We start from the raw sequence: 21,639 nt of genomic DNA, 5'->3' as shown, positions 1-21,639 counted from the left end.
TCAAGATCCTGGCCATTACAACTGCACACCTCAAGACACGAAGACCCAGCTCAGAACGCCCCTTAGATCAGGGGTCTTAGACGCCCCCCCCCACCCGATTCCGGCTCACAGAAACCCCAAATCTAGGGACCCGAGGACAGCAAGAGCTATCCCTCACCAGCAAGAGGTCTCGGGGACCCCCCCCTCAAAGCTCCAGGACCGGGGCGACTGAGCCCCTCGCGGCGCCCTTCTCATCCAAGCCCATGGTTGTGGCGCCCTGAGCCCCCCGGGCCGGGCTGACGACGAAAACCGAGACGGCGCCCAGGCCCCCTGCCGCGGCGTCCCCGCGGCCCCAGCCCAGGTAAGCCGGGCCCAGGTGAGGGGCAGCAGGTGAGTGGCCGCCGAGGTCCCTAGCCCTGCAGGTGGGGTAGGAAGTATTGGGTGCGCACTGCCCCCTCCTCAGCGTCGCCATGGAGCCGAGGCTGAAGGACGTCTCTTTGTGTCTCGCTTGGAGGAGCCGCCCCCTCCCCCTCTCCCTTCCCCCAACCCACACCCTAGCCCTGGGGTTTGGACACAGCTTCCCGGCCCTGCGGGGGAGTAGTGGCAGAGCCCCTTGCTCCAACAGAGAAGGGACAAGAGGGTGGGGAGTCTACCCCCCCAAAATTGTGAGCCTGGAGCTGTTGGATCCTTGGTCCGTGGAGTATATATACCCCTCCCCCCAAGGCCAGGCTGAGTTCTCAATGAAGTCCCCCTCTGGGAAGAGAAGATTTGGGGTGTCCACAGGTGAGGGGGGCCTGCAGTGTGTGGCCCTAGGGTGATGGCTGGGGCTTTGGGTGTGTGTCTTTGTCTGTGAGAGACAAGGAAGGGGTGTGTTTGAAAGAATGGGTGGGATTCCCTTATTTTCTCAGTGATTCCACTGCCCCCTACCCAGGCTGGGGGGCGAGTGTCTTCACCCAGGCCATAGTTTGTGCTCCCTTCAGGACAGGGAGGGGACAAGCCCTTTCCAAAGTGAGGCGCTGGTTTCTGGGGAGGGAGGAAGTCTGGATGAAGAGGCCATTTCAGGTCAGGGCACCTTTCTGTCCCCATGTGCCCCAGAGGCAGCAAACCCAAGGCCCTCCCTTCTCCTCCTGACCTCCAAAACACCCAGGGCCAAACCTCAGGTGGGGTCAGTGTGTCCTGGACAACCAAGGAACCGTTGTAGGTTCTTGCTTTAGTTTTATGGGTGGTGTACAAAGCAGTACCCCAGCCTGGCCCTCAGGGAGGTCCTGAGCCCCAGGCCCTGCAGCTCATGGGAAGATGAAAGGCCCAGGGGATGTTTTATCCTGAAATTCTGGATTAGAGATCCTGAGAAGGGTCTGGACCGTGCCGAGGGAACGCACTCTGGGATGCTGGGGTTTCCGCTAGCTTCTTCTCTCTGAGCCCTCTGCAGGCGAGCAGTGATGCTGAAGAAGGTGGGGCTCTGGGTACAGGTAGCCCCACCAGGAGTTCCTTTGTTCACTTATTCATTCAACAAACCTTTAGCTGGTGTCTGTGGTGTACCAGGCACTGGAGTCAAGGTCCTTTTCCCCACTTCCTCCCCTTTCTTGATCTCTCTTGTTCGTCAGATCTCTGAGCTTTCTCAATTTGCCCAGGCCATGCTTGGTTGGACCAGTTGAGGTGGGTCTGGTCAGGCCCAGCTGACCACTTCTGACCCCACAGCTGAAGCACCTGATCCTCAGCCTGCTGCAGGCCTGGGGGCCCCGAGCCTGGGCAGCAGATTGTTCTCCCCACTTCCCAATACCAAGTGCCCCCACCCCTACCTGCTGCTGGCATTGACCTAAGGGATAGGATGTGATCAGCGGGAGAAGAGGTGGGGGAGCTCCAGGCCAGACTCCTGGCAGGCCCACCTTCAAATTCAAGGACAGTTGAGACAGTCCCCTCAGCACAGGCTGTGGGGAGCCAACTGCTCTGAAGACTGGGTGACCTTGGGCAAGCATGTGGCATCTCCCAGAGACAATGACAGTGAGCCACTCACTCTGCAGCCGGTGGGGCAGATGTGGATCGTGCCTGGACCGCAGAAGCATCCCAGTGTGTCCTCTCCATCTCTAAAGGAGTTCATCTCCCCCAGTGGGTTCCCAAGAGCCCAGGGCCACGTCAGATGACCCACTGGCCAGAGAGTGGAGTGAGAGGCTAAAAGAGTGGAGATTTGAGGACCTGTGACTAGGGAAACCATCAAGAGGCCAGAGGGGAACAGGGAGTAAGATCTCCCCTCCTCACTAACCTGCGGAGACTCCTCATTGAGCCTGGAATAAAGAGCAATCAGAGCCCTTCTCAGTGTGGCCCGGATCGCCTCCCAAGTGTCAGCTCCCGCTCCTCACTCTCCATCCTCTACTTCTGGCTCATCTTCTCTGTGTCCCCCAACTCCTTCCCTCTACCATGTGCTGTTCCCCCAACCTGAAAAGCTCCGCTGCTATATAGGATGGCTCAAGGGCAGCTCTCTGCCTCCACCTCCCCTTTTGATCTGACCTGGGCTGACACAGAGTGGAGAGCAGAGTTGGACTGGTTGATGGTTGGTGGCTTGGAGACGATGGCACACGTCTGTATGTGCTGTGAGAGTCTCCACCTCCAGACTCCAAGCTCCAGTTCTGTCCCCTCCCCGCTGCATCAGCTTTGTCTAACCCAGAGCCCAGCATATTGTATAGCACATGTTGTAAAACACAACTTCTAGACACATTTTGTTGATCCAAACAGTGTTTTTCTTGTGTTTGTATTTGTTGCCAATGCTAAACAAACATACAGCTTCACATACAAATACTGATTTTTGGGTCCTCTTGAAAAATCAGAGGCTGTGACAAGCCCTGGCCAGAACCAACGATGATGACCTTTTTTAGATTGGCTATCGCCCTCCAGCTTGCCCCAGGCCCCACCTGGCCTGTTCACTCATTTCCATGACCTGCTGGTCCCTCTTGCAGGCATCTGGCTTTGCAGGCCAAGGGTAGAGGCCAGAAAATGTTTGCTCAGAGGGTGACCTTTGTGTGTTTGCACACACGGGTCCTCCCTGCCTCCCCCACGGCCAAGTTAGAACACGCCCAGAGAGCAGTATCCCTCTGAGGTCTTTAGGGCTAAGTGGTGAAGTGAGCCTGAATTCCTCCAACCAGAAGCACCTCCAGTCTGGTGCCACTTTTCACTCTAGGCCCCATTTTGCGCCCCCTCCTCTACACTAGAAGGATTCGACCAGCAAAAACCTGTTTAAATTGTCCCACTTGCCAGGGAGCAAAAGTCCAAGGTTCTAGGCCCAGGTCTTGCTGAGGACTCGGGGGAAAGACCGCCCTCTGGGCCTCAGTTTACCCATGTGTCAGGGAGGAGTTGGACTAGAGGTTCTCTTGGCTGTAATCTTCTTCCTTGGTCTAACTTTCTAGGACTGAGTCCAAAACTCCTCTAAGTTTTGATCAGGCAGGAGAGGTGGGGACCTGGATGCAGAAGTCACACAAATATATTGACATACCCTAAACATTAAGGAAACCGATGGGTGATACCAAGTAGCTGAGCCAAGGGTCAGGAGTCAGCACTGGGCCCCAGCCATTGGGCATGGCCTTGGAAGGGAGTGCGCCATCTTCTGGATGAAGGTGAGGTCAAAGGAGGCAGCAGAGCACTGTAGTTGAGAGCAAAGGCTCTGGACTTCTGGGTTTGAATCCCATTTAGCCGCTGCGTGACCTTGGGCAAATCACTTAACCTCTCTGAGCTTCATTTTACTTATGTGGAAAACAAGGGTCAACAGGGGGATTAAGTGAGCTAAAGCATGAAAAGGTCCTAGGATGGTCTGGCATATGAAAAATGCTCAGTAACTGTTGGCTCCTATTGGAAAGGGCACATTGGTAAGTGGGTGAGTAACCCTTGGTGGTAATGCCTGCTTGGTTTTCCTGCAGCTGTTCTGGGGAAGCCACAGAACTTTTGGTGCTATCCCAGGAAAGGGGAAGCAGGTGTTTGAGAGGCACTTCTGTGTGGTGCTTAAGGACATGTTCCTGCTGCGGGTGGGGGCAGGGCGAGAGTTAAGCCTGAGGGATGCGATCTATGTTAGCTGTAGTTGAGGTCCTCTGCCTGCCCAGAGCTGCTTTCTAGGTGAGGTGCCTGCCAGGCTTCTGTCCTCAGGCTTCCTGCTCTAGGCAGATGGGCCTCTGGCCAGAGCCAGACCAACATCTCCAACAGACCTCGTGTTCTCCAGGCTACCCCCTCCCTCCCCTACGCCCTTGATTCCCCTTGCAGGTCTCAGGACGCTGTGGTGATAGGCCTGGTGGGGCCTGTTAGAGCCCCCTCTCCTCTCCTGTCCACCCTCTCTCCACCCTTCCCTCCCCCCACCATATAGCTCGGCCACAGTCTGGAGAGGGGACAGGTCCAGACTCCCTGCTTCACCCCCATTCAGAGAGCTGTGTAATATCAGGGTTGGAGGGAAGCATTTTTTCAGTGTCAGGTGCCCCACGCGGGCCACTGGACATCCATTCTCATTTGACGCTGAGAACAGCACCTCATTAACCCAGAATGGGGATTTGAACCCAGCCCTGTGAACCCCCAAAGGTTTGTGAGAAACTGGCATCAGACCGCCTCTACCACTCACCAGCTGCATGACCTTGGGCAAGGCAGTATCCTCCGAGCCTCAGTTTCTTCTGATGTAGAACAGGAACGATACAAGTTCCTTCTTCCTAGAGTTGTGGGGAGGATTAAATGATAAAGCACTTTTAACTGTGCCTGCTACTTAAGTGTTTGCCTATTACTTCTGCCATCCGCTGCGGGGTATGCAAATGAGCAAGTCCAGCCTCCGTGACTCCCCACTGCATCCCCTCTTCTTCCCTGTGGCTTTAGCCAGTCCTGGGAGAGGCTGAGAATGTTCCAACTGCCTCTGGGTGTTGGGATGGCCCTGAGGGGCAGAGGTGGGGATTGGACAGGACAGAGCCACCTTGTCCTCCTCCTGGTCAGGCCCTGTGGAGGCTGCACAAATCCCTGCTCCAGTGTTGCTCCCAGTCTGCCCACTCTTCCATCATCCACACACGGTCCACAGGGCACGGCCAGCCAGAAGGAACCAGCAGAACCTAACCTGAGCTCTGGCCGCATTCCTGGACATACTGCCCGCACACCTCATCTCCCCTGGGGCCACAAAAGCTGCAGCACGGAGGAATCTTCGAAGGAAGTCTGTAAGGCTGTCCTATTCCTTCCTCACTCAGCCCCTCAAAGGACAGTGGTGGGATGTTGCCAGGGGCTGGACTGGGGGTCTCCAAGTGCAGCGGGGTCAGGTTCCTGCTGTCTTGTGGCCTCTCAGGGCGTGGCACATGGGCTGGCTTCAGGACGGGTTTGCTCAGGTCCAGAGTCTGGCATGCATCTCCTAGTGAAAGGCAGGTCCTCACCAAGGCCTCCAAGGCCCTGCTCGCTGCCCCCCACCCCTTACCTCTACCCTCCTTTCTGGCCTCTTGCCCCTACCCACCATTCCACAGCCATGCCAGCCTCCTCACTGTTCAGGAGCACACCAAGCACAGCCCTCACTCCCCGACCTTGCCTCTGCCAGGAGGGCTCTTCCCCTACAAGATGCACAGTCTCCACATGCTTGCAGCCTTCTCGGGGGTCTTTCCTGCCCCCCCCCCCCCGCCCTAGCATCTACAATCCTATTCCCACTCCTGGCGTTTCCTCACCTCTCCCTTTAGGACTCCTCACTGTCTGACTTACAACTCTTACTTACCTTTATCGTTGTCTGCCTCCAAACTAGAATGTAAGATCCTTGAGGACAGGACTGTTTGTCTGGTTCCTGAACATATTCCAGATCCAAGCACGTAGTAGGTGCTCAACAAATATTTACTGAATGTTCTAGAGCCAGGCAGAGCTCTCTAAGCCACGCCCTAGCTGCATGCCTGTGGACACGTCACTTAATCGTCCCTTCGCTGAGTCTCAGGTTCCTGAGCGGTGAGGGCTATAACGGGAACAGCAATAGCAGCTTCTCCTAAGATGGTTGTGAGGTTTGAATGAGTCAATACACAGAAAGAACTTAAACTTTAGGTGGCTCATAAATGTCAGCTATTATTAATAACACTGTAACCTGGGCCATTATTAACCCTATTTTACTGACAAGGAAATGGAGGCACAGAAAAGTAAGTGACTTACCCAAAGCTTCGTGGCTAGACATGGTGGTGACCTGGTTCCCCCCAGGGGTGATTGAATCTGGGCTCCAGGTGCCTAAGCTAGACTGCATGCATCCCTGCTTCCATCCCTCCGTAGGGGCTCAGGGAAGGGGGGGAGAGGTGAGGGCTGCGGCTGGGGAAGGGCTCATCTCTTCAGGGAGCCTCTGCTCACCCCGCCATCTCCCCAGTGGCTGCCCCCTGTCCACTGGTGGACACCCCACCAGTGGCCCTGAATGCTGAGCTGCCCACGTCACCCAGCAACAAGGCTTATGCCTCCTTCCACATCCACGGGGGCTGCCACAGGCAGGCTGGGAACAAGGAGGCCCAGGGCTCCCACCTCCCCACAGGGCCTGGCTGGAGCGCCTGTCCCAGCTCTGGGCACAGCTGCCGGGGCGGGGGTGGCGGCAGCACAGGCTGTTAATAACCACCAGGGATGTGCCCTGGGGAAGGGGAGGCGGAGGCAGAGACTGGAGCCCGAAGCAGAACCCCACTGCTGGGAACCCCAGGCTGCCCCGGCGGGGCGGGCAGTGGAGAGAAGATTGTTCCCAGCTTCTGCTGCTTGATTCTGGGAAAGTCTCGGCTCCCCGTCTCAGTCTCCCACCTGGGAAATGTGGGGGCTGGGCCACGTGATCTCCAAGGTCCCTCCTGGCTCAAACAGTTCGGGGGTGAGATTTAGCAAAGCCAAAATGGCCCCCATGTCCAGCATAGAAAACCAAGACTCAGTGAGAGTACGGCCTCACTCAAGATGGTGCAGAGTGGTCAGGGTCGAGGATGGAACCAAGGTCTCAGGCCCCTCTGTCCAGCAGATTCTTACTGAGCATCTTCTCTGTGCCAGGCACTATAGGGAGCGCCCCTTTAATTCTTACAGAAACCCATCATGTTAAATGGGCATTTAACCATTTTAATGCCCATTTTACTGATGGGCAAACCGAGGCTTAGGCAGGTGATACAACCTACCCAAGGCTACACAGCAAGAAGGGATGTAGCCAGAATTTGCACCATGAGAGGAAGGCAAAAAGATTTGAGAATATGCTCCTCTTCCTTTTGAGCCAGAATAGAATGTTTGGTGGAGTCTGTATTTGGGTCAAAGGACCAAGGGGCGGGAGAGGACTTATCTGGAGGTAAGGACTTACCTGGCTTCCTGGAACCCTGACCCTTTGATGTTGTGTGTAGAAGTGTGTGTGTGGTGACTGGGGACATTTTTCCGGGGAAAGCGTACTGAGACTTTGGTGACCCATGATGGGCTATGAAATAGCTCATTTCACAGATTGGAAAACTACGGGGGGCGGGAGGGAGCTGGACAGAGCTCCCTGGGGACCAGCAGCAGAGGCCAGAGCTTTCCCAAGCAACTCACAGGCCTCTTTCTGGGGTGAGAGGGCCCAGCTCTGGACCCCCCACTTCCTGGCAACAAACAGGAGAGCCCACATGTGAACTGATTTCTGCCTTGGGGTAAAAAACATGAGGGTCAGGGACACTCTTCAGAGAAGGTGTTAAGTGGCAGAGACCCAGACTGGGGCACTGGCCTTGGGGATGTAGGGGTGGGTGTCAAGGGGGCTCCCAGCTGCCCCCACCTTCCTGAGCATGGGCCAGATCCATGTGGGGATTCAGGGCAGCCAAGCTGAGCCACTCCTTCCCTGCGGGCCCCTCTAAGGGGATACCCACCCTGGGGTGCTGAGCCTGGGCGGGTGGGCACGACCTCCCCTCACACTCTCCCTTGACATTGTGTGGACCCCCAGCCACGCCTGGTTCCTTATACCCCCCAGACCCAACAGGATTGTGCCTAGTGAAAAGTTTAATTCTCGCCCTGCCCCTGTTCTCTCGGTTCCCACTTCTCTCCCCAGACATTCGTTCATTTGTTCATTTATGCATTCATTCATTCATTCACCAAATATTATTCAGTGCCTACTATGTGCCAGGCACTGTGCTAGCTGCTGGGGACACAGCAGTGAACAAGACCAGCCCGACAAAGTCCCTGCCCTCCCGATGCTTAAGTTCTAGTGGGGAAGAGAGACATTCACAATAGACATTACATTAGACAGTGATACACTCTACAGGGGAAAAAAAATAAAGCAGGAAAAGGGGAATGCAGTAGGATAGCCCTAGTTGAGAAGGTGCTGTTTGAGCAGAACTTGGAGGAAATGAGCCATGTGGATGTCTGGGGGCAGAGGGAAAAGCCACCAGGCGGGGAGCTGGTGTGCTCAGGGAACAGCGGGGAGACCAGTGTGTCTGGAGCAGAGGGAGGGGGGAGACAGGTCAGAGGGGTAAGTTGAGGGCCATTGTAAGGACTCTGCAATGAGATGGGAGCCAGCAGAGGGTGTTGAGCTGGGGAGTAATGTGATCTGATTGGGATTCGATGGGCTCCCTGGCTGCTGTGTCAGGAAGAGATGGGGGGAGGGAGCAGGGGAGCAGTGAGGAAGTTACTGCAGTAGCTGAGCACTGCTGATGGTTCAGGCCAGTGGGAGTGGGTGCTGAGGGCGGTCAAGCACCTTCATTAATATCTCGTTGATTCCAGTTACTTTATGCAAATGAGGAACCTGTTCTTGTTTTCCCCCACTTCAAAGTAACATACTAAACAAAGTGATACAGAGGCCCAGAGAAGGCAGAGGAGCTGGTGGCAGCTACTGGGTTCCAACAAGAAGCAGCCCTCTCCTGCACGGCTGGGGGAGGGCCAGTGGCGCAGCCCTCTGGGGGACATGGAGCTCTCTACAGAAATTCCAAACGCACTCATCCTTTAACCTGGCAACCCACTTCTAGAATGGATCCTACAGACACACCTGCACACTGCAACATGACATGTACAAGGCTGCTCATTGTTTATTGCAGCAAAAGGTTGAACACACCCAACATTTTACCAGTTGGTTAAATAAATGGCAGTACCTATATCGATACATACCTTTCCAGCCCCGCGGGCCTGGGGTGAGTTTGTCAGCAGTTGCTCCATCCTGCTGCCCAGGCTCCTTGGGCCTCCCCTATCCTTGCGCTTAGCACTGGGCCGGCCCGGGTGCTGTCCACACCTGTGGTGCTGAAGACAGTGGGGCTGGAGGGAGGCTTGGGCTGCAAACTGGAGACCAAGAGTAGGAAAAGAGAGAGAGATCAGGAGACGTTCCAGGTTCAATCCCTGGCTCTAGCTCTTACCAGCTGAGTGACCTTCGGCAAACTGCTTAACCCCTGTGAGCCTCAGCATCCTTATGTGTAAAATGGGGTTGCTGTGAGGCTAGAATGGCAGCAGCAACGTAAAGCATTGGCAGTTGAGAAAATAAATGAGAATTTTAACTGTGTCGTTTTAGAGACAGTAAAGCATGATGGTTAAGCTTTTGGACACTGCAGTGATCATGCCTGGATTTGAATCCTGGCTCTACCACTTACTGGATGGTCTTGATCAGGTGACATGATTGCTCTGTGCCTCAGTTTCCTTGTCTGTAAATTGGAGTGAATAACAGTCCCCATGTCATAGGATGTTGTGAGGATTAGATGAGTTAATTTCCATGAGGAACTTGGCACAAGATAGGGGTTCCTTAAATGTTAGCTGTTGCTATAAATTTCCTCTCCATTATCTTCATCGTTCCCATCATAGCACCCCAGCCTCTCTTTTCATAGCGACCAGTGTCACTCACAGCCACTCCCATCTCTGCTGTGCTTGGGCCTGGGGCTGTTAGAGGGAGACCACATCTTGCCCTGCAGACCCCCTGACTTCTAGCCCAGCCCTGCCACTGACTACATGTGATTTTGAGCAAATCCCTGCTGTCTTCTGGCCATCAGTCTCTGCACCTGTAAAATGGGACTAATGATATTTCATGGAGACCCCTGGGAAAATAGCCATGTGCCTGCAGGGTCACATTCAGGAAAGCCAAGATATAAAAAGTTACAGCTTCCCAAACACGTAAAGAATTATTCACCCGGCATTTGTCACACCCTGGCTAAGTGCTAGGAATAGCAAGATGATTAAGGCATGGGGCTTGCTTTCAAGGAGCTCTTGGGTTTCTTGCTAGATTGTTAATCCCCTTCAAGGCCCATTCAGGTGTCACCTCCTCCAGGAAGGTACCCTGATCCCCACTGCCAGTGCCCTTCTTGGAAATGCTGGAGCACTGATCATGGCCTTCCTGGCCTCATGATTATCTGAGTCCTTCTTTTATTTGCCTCCTTGATTTGCAGGTTCATCCCCTTTATCTCATACCCTCTATCTAACCTACTCACCCTGTACCAGCACCTGGCACAGTGCCTGGGCACAAACAGACATGCTTGTCTGGAGGCTTTAGGCTGTAAGATACATAAACTCAACTCAAACTGGCTTAAGCCAAAAAGGAAATGTATTGATTCATGAAACATTCAGGAGTATAATTGGCTTTTGGCACGTCTGGAGCCAGGTGCTCAGGGTCATCAGAAATCTCTCCATCTTTCAGCTCTGCCTGTCTCTTTGTTGCTTAATTCTCGGTCAGGTGCTCCCCTCGTGGTGGCCAAGTGGGCCTCCAGCAGCTCCAGGTGTGTGTCCTCCAGCTTTGCAGCCCAGGGGTTAGAAGGTATCTCTTTCCTGATAACTTCAGCGAAAGTCCTAACGTGAGATCTCAGTGGGTCACCTTAGGTCACATGTTCATCTCTGAACCAGTCACGGTGACCTGGCAGATGGGGTGGATCTCCCGGTTGGCCAGCCCTGGGTCAGGCCTGTGCTTAAAGGCAGGATGGAGACAGCCCTACTGAACCACTGGACCGAGAGAGGGACCATACCCCAGAGAAAGGGAATGTGATGCTGGGCAGGAGAAAACACCACAGGCCGATACAGGAAACCACCAAAAACGTGGGGCAAGACAGCGATCAGGTCAAATCTGGTCTTGAGATAATTTATCTGACCCTACAGGTGGGGAGGACTAGAGGGGAGAAACCTGGAGGCAGGCAAGGGAAGAATGCAGGGTGCAGGGAGCTGGCTCAGCCACGCAGGCTGAGGGGATGAAGCTCCAGCCCCTCCCTTGACACAGGAGCAAAGTGAAGCAGGGAGAGAGGATGGAGGGGCTCCCTGTGCCCACTCGGTACCTGAAATTCCACCTTGTGGCTGCTTTTCAACAGGGACTTTTTTTTTCTTGGCCACGCCAAGTGGTTTGTGGGATCCTAGTTTCCTGACCAGGGATTGAACCCAGGCCTTCGGCTGTGAAAGTGCAGAGTCCTAACCACTGGACCACCAGGGAACTTTTAATAATAGCATTGACCCAGAGAGGGGACCCACCCAGGCACAATCACTGTTTAATGGCATCCTTCCAGGCCTGGGCTTTGCTAAGGATGCCCTTGGGATTTGCCTGTGCTAAGGGCATAGCATGGGTCCAGTGACCTGAGGGAGGGGACCTGGGCATGGGGACAGAGAATCTTAGATTCCCAGAGTGAGAGTAAGGAAGGCCTGGCTGACTCAGTCCAATCTCACCCCCCACTGATTTCCCCCAACAGATGGGCTTCCAGTATCTGCTTCTCTGCTCCCAGCGGCAGAGAACGCACTTCCTCCCTGCTGTGAGACTGTGAGACTGTGAGAACTGTCTCATTTTTGAGTTGCTGTCTGCCTGCAGGAGACTCGCAGGACACAGCGCATAAGAGCATGGGATCTAAAGCCTGATAGCCTGAGTTCAAATCCCGCTCTGCTAGTTATTAGCTCTTTGGCAGGCTACTCAGCCCATCTGTGCCTCAGTATCCCTTTCTGTAAAATGGGGATAATAATAGTAGCACCTGCCTCTAAGACCTATGATTAAATGATTTAATCCACTGTTAGCATACCACCTGGCATAAGGTAAACAGTAAGTATTTGCCAGTATTATTATTCGCCCCCAAGACAGGATAAGAGCATCCTTCCTTCCCTTCACAGGCTGCTCACCCTCCACCTACTCCTGTAACTGCATTCTTGTCACTTGGTTGCCCATGTTATCACATCCAGGTTACCTTCTCTGGCCACATTCCAGGCAGTCGAAAACACTGAGGTTCAAATCTTAGCTCTTTTGCTTACTTGCCACATAGCCCTTGAATTAGGGCAGTGTTAGCTGCTGTAACAAATAAGCCCCACATATCTCAGCAGCCTAATAAAACAAGTTCACTTCTGGCTCACAAAATACAGAGCAGGTAATCCTCGTCAACAAGAGGCCACCCACATACAGGGGACCCAGGCTCCTCCTATCTTATAGCTCCACCACCATCTTTTAGAGTCTTGGAGTCCTCTGCATCAAGCCACAGAAGAAGAGAGAGAAACTTTAGCCACTCTTAAAGCCTCAGCCTAGACGTGACGCCTCACTTCGCTTCATATGCCACTGAGGGAAAACTAGTCACAGGTGGCCACACCAGATGACCACACCTGGATGCAAGGGAGGGGAGAAATGAGGGGAGAAATGTAGTTCCCTGCTGACAGCCACCCTCCAAAACAGAGCTGTGTTATAGAAGAAGGAACACAAAGCTTTGACAGGCAGTTGGCTATCTTTGCCATAACCGTAGTAAGCCATCCACCTCTTAGGCCTCTGCTCTTTATCCATAAAGTAGAAAGCATCACTTGATCATGACAGTGACTGCACAGCTCTATGCATTTACTGAAATCATTGAATTACACACTAGCTATGAGGGGGTTTTGTGATATGTCAGTTATACCTCAATTAAGCTGATTTTTAAAATGGGAGGCATCTTGCCCCCTTCTCAGGGTACTTATGAGGACTCAGTGAGTGAAATTTTGCCAGAGTGGCATTGCGTGTGGGTGCGGGTGTGTGGTGGGAAGGGGATCCCAAAGTAGGCCTGAGTTGGGTTACAGTTTGGGTGTTGTTTTCATGAAAGTGGCACCCAGCTTGAGCCGCCTGCCAACAGGAAGTGGTAGGTGGTTCGGTCTTGCTTCTTGCTTGGGAAACTCCCCCCCCCAACACTGTGGCCCTCCCAGCCTGTGGCGGAAGACCCAGCCCATGGGGCCAGAGCTTTGTGGTCAAGGCCATGACCACTGCCGTGAAGACTGGGTGACGCCCTCCTCCCTTCTGCACCACAGCTGGGGAATCAAGATCCTCCCTTGGGGCCAGTGGGGACACGCACTTGAGGTGCAGGTCATGTGGGGTCCCCCGGAGCAGCACAGTCAGCTCAAGTGTGCACAGATGCAGTACCAACTACACGGGGTGAACGGAGGTCAGCCGGGGGCCTCTGCTGCCTGGTGCTGGGACGTTCACGGCCATCAAGTCTTCAGCTGCTCCTCCAACTGGAGGCAGTGGTGATGATGAAGATAAAATACTTTTAGGTCAATGTTCCCTCTGGTGCCAGACATCTGTGCCTTCAACCACCCAGTGTGGCTGATGTGTCTCACTTCACTCTCTGGGCTCAGTTCCCCACCTGAAAAAAGGAGCTGGTACACCTGCAGCAGGGTCTGTTGTGAGGATTGAGTTAATACACGTGGCACACCTGGACCAGTGCCTGCACCTAGTCAGCTCTCCGCAGGAACCCCGTGAAGGCACTCGCATCCCTGGCTGAGGCTCTGCCCTCTTCCGGGTCTCCACTTCCCCACCTGGATACTGAGGGATCTGGATGGGATGTTCCCACCTTCTGACTTGGGGAAAAAATAGTGGCTACAAAGCACCAACTTTGGAGCCAGTGCCAGCATTCGCTAGATGATCTTGGGCAAGTTACTCAGTCTCCGTGCCTCAATTCTCTTCACCCCTACAATGGGGATAATAATAATACTTAGCTCATGGAACTGTGAAAATGAGAAGAGTTCATCCTCCCAACAGGGCCTGACACGTAGTGAGTCCATTGAAGTGTTAGCCGCTGCTGTGATTACTGTTCTTATTTTCTTCATCCTGTGGATGTGGAAGCCGAGGCCCAGAGAGGTGATGTGACTTACTCAAGGTCACCCAGCTAAAAAGTGGCGCACGTTAGGATCAAGGCCAGGCCTGCTGAGCCCCAAGGCCCGTGCCGTTTCCATCGCTCCCCACTGCGCCTCTCAAGTCACGTGTGTAGTAACTGGGTCAGAGGCAGTATGTACCTGGGGGGGATGACACAGCAGCAGGGACGGGGTGCAGGTTAATTTTTTGTCTCCTGCTGACACCTCGCAGAGAACAGACCTGAAGGAAGAGGGAGGTTAAAGGAGTGGGGGACAGGGGTGATACAGAAGTCCCCTAACCTGGACCCTGGGAACCAAGGGAAGGGACGAGGAAGAGTTGAATTTGGTGTAGCACCAGCCCCCAGGGTGGTCTCAGCCCGTTGATGGGGACAGACAGGGACACAGCTGAGACCACTGTGTTCAAAAGAGGCCCTAAGACAGAGATACACAAACCCTGTCTGAACCCTGCGGCCTCTCAGAGACAAGAATTGGCACCTGGGGCAGCAGGGAAGGCTTCCTGGAGGAATAGGACCTGAGGATAATGAGATACAGGAGATGGGGCAGGGGGCGGTGAAGGCAGGCAGCAGGGATGGTAGAGGGTGCTGGAGAGGTGCATTCAAGCTGTCGAGAGGCAGTACTGGGCAGTGGTCAGAGCGTGGGCTGAGCCTGGGCATGAGGGAGCAGGTGTGCCCCCCGCCGCCCAGCCGGGGGCTTCCCCAAGGGCAACTCCGAGGCCAAAGCAGCAGAGATAAGCCAAGCACCCGACAGTTCCCCAGGGGGAGGAAGGCGGGGAGAGAAGAAGGGCTTCTAGCAACTCACAGCTGCCAATCAAGCTCCCAGGAGATGTAGAAACAGCCCAAAGTGACCTGACGGGGCCAAAGCCCAAAGTGGGCACACTGCCACACGTGTACACACATGTGCCTGCACACACGCAGCCCGCCCGCCTCAGCAGCCCTTGGGGAGTCCACACACATCAGGAGAAGTAGGTCAGCAGAGCAGCCCAGCGTCTCTTCCTGATGGGCAGGAAGAAGAGTTCAAGACGAAGAGGGTGTGTGCTCATCAGGACCCCTTGAGGGAGGTGGCCCCACATTCTCTGCAGGAACGGCCTTACCTCTCTCGGCTGCATCAGAGCAGATCACCTGGGTTTTTCTCATTTGGGGTCCTTTCCACCCAGGTAGAGGGGGGACATTGGACAGGTTGGGCGAGCTGACCCCTTGCAGCCCTGAAGCCAGGGAAAGACTGGTGGGGAGATATCATTCCACGTTAGCCCTGCAGCAGGAGGGGCCCAGTGCTGTCCAGCCCAGAACAGGCACTGCATAGACTTGGTGGCGGTGCCAGGCAGGGTTGGGTTCAACACACTGAGGGTGGCAGAGGAAGCAGAGCCAGGTGTCTGTGGGTCTGGCTCCATCTCTCCCGCTGCGGGTCTGTGAAACGTGCAGGAGACCCTCTGAGAGCATCGTGTAGGACTTCGGCGGGTTCATGAATGGAGGGGAGGGGCCCGCATGGGGAAGCAGGATCCTGAGGAAGCAGGAGGGGGCAGGAGCCAGAGCAGAGGAGGGGGGACGGCTCCCCGCTCCCCCAGCCAGCCAGGAGGACGTGCAGATGGAGCTCCGTTTGGGGCTGGGTGGGAGGCAGGAAGTTCCCTCCTGATGTTCCTCCTCTCCTCGTGAAGTGGGAGGCTGGGTCGTGCGGAGGGGGAAGGGGAAGGCAGAGGAGGAGAAGAGGGTTCGGGCCTGGAAGGGGAGCGGCTGGGCCGAGGTGAAGATGCTAGGCTCGCCGGGAGGGCTCACCCCTGTTCCCAGCCTCCAGCCCAGCTCAGCAGGCGAGCATGGAGGTCGTCAGAGCGAGAACACCGCCATACCTGATGCTTCGGGAACGCTTACTGTGCACCAGACACCAAGCACTTCGGGAATAGATATTATCGTATCCTTTTGATAAGATAGGGAAACCAAGGCACAAAGAAATGAAATAACTAGCATGAGGACATCCAGTTAGCAAGTCACAGAGCCGGGCTTCAAACTTGGCAGTCTGGGTCCAAGTCTGTGCCTTCCCTCAGAGTCACAGGGTGGTTCTGCAGGGGTCGGGGCTGAGAGCACTGGGTGGCCCACCTGGGACTGGAGGCAGAAGGGAGTGAGGGCAGAGGAACTGCACCAGCAGGCAGCTCCCGAGGGTCCGCCTAGAGGGGAGTCAGCGCTGGCCTCCCCTGCTGGCGCACACACAGACGCAGACACACGGGCACCTGCTCCCCGAGGCTCAGCTCCCAGGTCTAAGCCTCCCCCCATCAGACAGATGAGAAATGCAGACCCCAGATGGGCATCCACTGTCACCCAGCCCTGAACTCCCCCCCCCCATCTGGAGGTCAGTACCCCTGATGGGGTGGGTATATCCAGGAAGCGCTCCCCCTCCCCCGGCTCGAGTGAACACTGAAGGGGTCGGGCAGTGAATGTGGAGGGTGGGGGCAAGGGAGGCGGATCTTTGTAGGACAGGCATTCTGTCCTTGTGTCTGGGGAGCCTGGGCTGGGCGCTGGGGCTACAGGTGCAGCTGTGTGTACCTGAGCCGGGCTGTGTGTTGTCGTCTGAGGTCGGGGGAGGGTGTGGCCACACCTGCACTGCCCTGCCAGACTTCTCTCTGAGACCGTGACCCTCAGACCTTGCCTGCCCATCCCCCACCTTATTTTCTCTACGGTCCATGTCACCTTTTATCAAAACATATAAATCATGGGTTCACTGTGTTTTGTCCATTCCCCCTAGGATGTAAGTCCTGTGAGGGTGGGAGTCTGGCCTATGTGTTCAGGGCTCTGTCCCCAGGGCTCTGAATGGCACCTGGCAAACAGCAGGTGCTCATGAATACTTGTGAATGGAGCACTCATGGGAACTCGGTATGTGGTGTGTCTTTGTGTGACATAAACACGTGTGCCTGGCCTGACACAGTGTCTGGATGATAGCACGAGACAGGCCAGCTGGGAGGCAAGTGGGAGCTGGGGGGCAGTGGCAGCATCTCGGGAGTGCTGGCTCAGGCCTGGCCCTGAAGCTCTGGGGGAAAGGAAATGCAACAAAGATGTTGTCGCCCCCTCGTGGTCATCTTAGGCCTGGCATCGGGCCCAGCCCTGGGGATCCTGGGCCCTGGGGAGGGAGGAGGGGGCCCTGGCCTGATGTCACACTCCATGCCACCACCACCCCACCCCACAAACCAGGGAGAAGATGAGCGTGGGCTGCCCAGAGCCCGAGCCACCCCACTCCCTGCCCTGCTGCGGGCCAGGGACCGCCCCTGGGCTGGGTGCAGGCGTGCCCCTCCTCACCGAAGACATGCAGGCGCTGACCCTCCACACACTGGCTGCGAGCGATGTCACCAAGCACTACGAACTCGTCCGGGAGCTGGGCAAGGGCACCTATGGGAAGGTCGACCTGGTAGCCTACAAGGGCACAGGTGAGTGTCTGCAGGGTGGCCAGTTCTAAGACAGGAGTGGGGACTTGGCTGGGACTCTCGGGGAGCTCTCTGCAGGGGCCAGGAGGCCAGCAGGGAGGCAGAGTCAGTGGTCCACATGGAGAGAATGTGGCCTGAAGTGGCCCAGGGAGGAGGGGACCAGGCAGATTGGACAAAGGAGGAATCTCTGGGCAAAGTGCCCAGATTGGAGGGTGGGCTGCTTTAGGGCCATCCAAAATGCCTTTGGGACAGGCAAGAGGATGTGCCTGGGGACATCTGGAGTCAGGGGAGAGGTCAGGGCTGGCTGTGGCATCTGGGGAATCACCAGCATATCGGTGATAGCTGCCCCCAGGGAGGTGGACTGAGCTGAGAGGGGCCCTCGGGAACAGGGCACCATGCTATGATGGGTGGGAGAGGGCCCTGTGAGGTCAGCGTGGCCACCCCCACTCCTCAGGTCACTGAGGACTCTGAGACCCACAGAGATGCAGTCACTCAGCCAAGGTCATGCAGCTACAGAGGGTGTGAGCTAGAATGAGACTTCAGTAGTCAGCTCCAGGGCCCTCTCGCTTAACCCCTGAACTTGACGCCTTCCCCACAGTGTAGGCTCACAGCAGTGCCCACTCAGCCAGTCAGGGCTGGGGCTGCATGAGCGCCCACAGCTGCACACGGAGGGGACAGGGGGCAGTAGGAGGAATACTGGACACGGGGTCACCTGAGCTTTGCCACTTGCTTGCTGTATGACCTCGGGCAAGTGACTCAACTTCTCTGTGCCAAGGTTTCCTTCTTTGTAAAACAGGGTAGCGTTAATGCCTGGCTGATAGGGTCCTAATGAGAAGTGAGTTGTGAACGTGAAGTGCAGAAGGCAGGGCCTGTGATGTGTAAGTGCTCTGTGGACACACACGTGTGTCACAGCTATGCACCCAGATGGCTACGGATGCCTGCTCAAGCTCAGAGTCCGGGATGTGTGCCTTGCAGGCCCTCACCTCTCCGTGTCTAGTGCCTTCTTATTTATTCATCAATTTAAGAAACATTTGTTGAGCACCTACTATGCACCAGACTCTTCTGTCGGCACTGGAGATACAGCAGCGAACAAGACAAAGGTTCCTGTGCTCAAGGATCAGCCTTCTCACCCGGGGAGGGGAGACAGACAAGATAAATAAGTACACAGTATGTCAGGAAGAAGATGAGAGGGTGGAGGAAGCAACAGGCCCTCCTCACTGAGGGCTGCAGGCTGGGTGTGGAGGACCCAGGCTGACCCTTGACTTGCTGCATGGCCTTGACCAGTTCCTTCCCCTCTCTGGGCCTCAGTCTCCTACCTGTGAGATGAGGACAGCCACGCCTGCTGGGGCCCCCGTCGTGTCCTGTGGCTGGGAGAGGCTGTGCAGGCAGGCCACGGGTGTGTGAGATGCCGGGGCGCAGGGAAGAGGGGTCTTCACCAGTGTCACTGTCACCCGGCCAGGCACAAAGATGGCGCTGAAGTTTGTGAACAAGAGCAAGACCAAGCTGAAGAACTTCCTGCGGGAGGTGAGCATCACGAACAGCCTCTCCTCCAGCCCCTTCATCATCAAGGTCTTCGACGTCGTGTTTGAGACGGAGGACTGCTACGTCTTTGCTCAGGAGTACGCACCCGCCGGGGACCTCTTTGACATCATTCCTCCTCAGGTACGTGGGTGATGGCCTGGGGAAGGGAGATTCTTCTGGGTCCCTGGAGTGTGAGAGTGGAGGAAGAGTCAGGCCGCCTAATCATTTATTAGGCGCCTACTGTATGTCAGTCACTGTTTGGAGAGCTGGGGATACACGGTAAATAAGACAGGAGGTCCTGCTCTGATTCTAGGGGGGGAAACAGACACCACCCCACAATTGGCCAGAGGATGCACTGAGTTTAGGAGCAGCCAGGGTGGTGGGATGAAGTCCAGCAGCCCCCTCCTCCTGCATAGGAATGGGTGGGGACCCAAGAGGGGAGGTGGCAGGGCCATCAGAGGCTTCTGAGAGCAGGTACCCTGGAGTGGGGAGGGCGACCGGGAAATTCCGGGCACCTGGCTTTGCAGTCGGCCAGGGTGACTCTGGCCACTCACTGGGTAAGTGACAAGGCCTCTCAGAGCTGCAGTTATTAAGGGAAATGGGCATAGAGCATCCGCTGCGGAGTGGAGGAGCCGGTGCGGGAGAGGGCGCTTAGCACGGCACCTGGCCCAGTGCAGGCGAGGTACAGTTACTGGGGGAAATGTGGGGAAGGTGGAAAACCACGGGGCCGGGAGGGAGGCGGGGACGCCCAGATGGGACGAGGGAGGGCAGCCGGCACCGGATCTGCCCGGAAAGGGACGAGTTCGGGTGGGCGGCGGCGCGGAACGGAGCCGGCGCCCCTGAGCGGCTCTCCCGCCCGGCCGGCCGCAGGTGGGGCTCCCGGAGGACACGGTGAAGCGCTGCGTGCAGCAGCTGGGCCTGGCGCTGGACTTCATGCACGGCCGGCAGCTGGTGCACCGCGACATCAAGCCCGAGAACGTGCTGCTGTTCGACCGCGAGTGCCGCCGCGTGAAGCTGGCCGACTTCGGCATGACGCGCCGCGTGGGCTGCCGCGTGAAGCGGGTCAGCGGCACCATCCCGTACACGGCGCCCGAGGTGTGCCAGGCGGGCCGCGCCGACGGCTTCGCGGTGGACACGGGCGTGGACGTGTGGGCCTTCGGCGTGCTCATCTTCTGCGTGCTCACCGGCAACTTCCCGTGGGAGGCGGCGTCGGGCGCCGACGCCTTCTTCGAGGAGTTCGTGCGCTGGCAGCGGGGCCGCCTGCCGGGGCTGCCGTCGCAGTGGCGCCGCTTCACCGAGCCGGCGCTGCGCATGTTCCAGCGGCTCCTGGCCCTGGAGCCCGAGCGCCGCGGGCCGGCCAAGGAGGTCTTCCGCTTCCTCAAGCACGAGCTCACGTCCGAGCTGCGGCGCCGGCCCTCGCACCGCGCGCGCAAGCCCGCCGGGGACCGGCCGCCGGCCGCCGGGCCGCTGCGCCTCGAGGCGCCCGGGCCGCTCAAGCGGACGGTGCTGACCGAGAGCGGCAGCGGCTCCCGGCCCGCCGCGCCCCCCGCCGTCGGGCCCGGGCCCGGGCCCGTGCCGGTCCCCGTCCCCGTGCCGGTCCCCGCGCCCGAGCCCGGCCCGGCCCCCCCGGGGCCCCCCGGCAGGACCGACGGCCGCCCGGACAAGAGCAAAGGGCAGGTGGTGCTGGCCACGGCCATCGAGATCTGCGTCTGAGCCGCCGCCCTCGGGCCCGGGGCGCCGTGCAGCAGCCAGGCCGGGGCGCGGGGAGCCGCCCTGGGCCGAACCGGTACACGAGGCCGGGGCCCGGCCCGCGGCGGGCTGGTGAGATCGCCGCCAACAGGAGCCGAGCCCCACAGGCCCGAGGATTCAGAGGCCCCCTGGCACCAGGAGCAAGGGAGCTTGCCGGCAGACTCCCCCACACCTCCCTGAACCCTGGAACCCTGACTAGTCGCTCCTGGCCCTTTGCACCCCCTGGCAGATCACCCCGCAGGCCCACCCCTGATCCCGCCCTCCCCGCCCCCCACCCCCACCCTGGGCACAAAAAAGGACTGACGTGTTGGGGCAGAGGAGGGGCTTAGAAGCCCCCCCGGGCACTGGCTGGGAGGAGGGCGGTGAGCTGAGGGCAGGGGCGTTGCTCAGCTGCGACCCGCCCCTTTCCTGGGAGGTTGGAGGGGAGAGACCACGGCCCCTGCACAATGTAGCAAATGTCTGGATGTTGCAGAAGTGTGTATGCACAGACACAGGCCCCGAGAATCCAGCGACTCCCCCACCACCCGGCCCCCTGATGAGGACCCTGAGCCCGAATGGAGGGCAGCAAGCTGAGACCACAGAGCCGGAGAGGTGGAGCTCTGGCAGCCCTCCCCTCCCCCACAGGGGTTTCAGGACAACTGAGGGGTTCCCGGCGCCCCTAGGCCAGGGGAAGGAGTGCAGAGCCCAGCGCTGGGCACAGCCCCGCCTGCCCGCCGCACCTTCCCCAGGCCGGGGAACCCTCTCAGATCCTCTGTGTCCTCGCTGCCCCAGCCCAGACTCAGTGGCCTGGGCTTTTGGCAGGTGGTGAGGTGATTTGTGCCAGGAATTTCTCCTGGGTCTCTGCTGGGGTCCAACATGTCAGCCTGGCGCTGACCCCATCCCCACGTCTCCCAATTTTCTGGTACTGGGGTGTGGGTGTGAGAAGGGGGGGCCCTGGAAATGAGAGGGGATAAGCGTGTGAATCGATATGTGTGCAGTGTGAGTGCACGCAGAGTGCACGTGTATGCGTGTAGCTG

At 57.1% G+C, this 21,639-nt stretch overlaps 1 protein-coding gene across 1 annotated transcript; it reads left to right on the top strand.

Moving 5' to 3' along the window:
* Positions 1 to 114: 114 nt before the first annotated feature.
* On the top strand, positions 115 to 20,587 carry SBK1 (SH3 domain binding kinase 1). Its single transcript, XM_057695244.1, has 4 exons — positions 115 to 340; positions 17,124 to 17,356; positions 18,813 to 19,015; positions 19,745 to 20,587. Exons 2-4 carry the CDS (start codon positions 17,131 to 17,133, stop codon positions 20,585 to 20,587), a joined length of 1,272 nt encoding a protein of 423 aa, XP_057551227.1. The 5' UTR covers positions 115 to 340; positions 17,124 to 17,130.
* Positions 20,588 to 21,639: the final 1,052 nt, after the last annotated feature.

The sequence above is a fragment of the Hippopotamus amphibius genome, chromosome 9 (genome assembly GCF_030028045.1).
Source record: "Hippopotamus amphibius kiboko isolate mHipAmp2 chromosome 9, mHipAmp2.hap2, whole genome shotgun sequence".
NCBI classification, from domain to species: domain Eukaryota; kingdom Metazoa; phylum Chordata; class Mammalia; order Artiodactyla; family Hippopotamidae; genus Hippopotamus; species Hippopotamus amphibius.
The sequence above is the reverse complement of the archived record's forward strand: the minus strand, read 5'-3'. Positions and strand labels throughout refer to the sequence as shown.

What these genes read in the sequence shown, in the direction of transcription:
- SBK1 (XM_057695244.1), top strand. Translation starts at nt 17,131, where the DNA reads ATGAGCGTGGGCTGCCCAGAGCCCGAGCCACCCCACTCCCTGCCCTGC. An exon ending in GGTAGCCTACAAGGGCACAG is followed by an intron (nt 17,357 to 18,812) that starts GTGAGTGTCTGC and finishes TCACCCGGCCAG; the next exon opens with GCACAAAGATGGCGCTGAAG. An exon ending in TTGACATCATTCCTCCTCAG is followed by an intron (nt 19,016 to 19,744) that starts GTACGTGGGTGA and finishes GGCCGGCCGCAG; the next exon opens with GTGGGGCTCCCGGAGGACAC.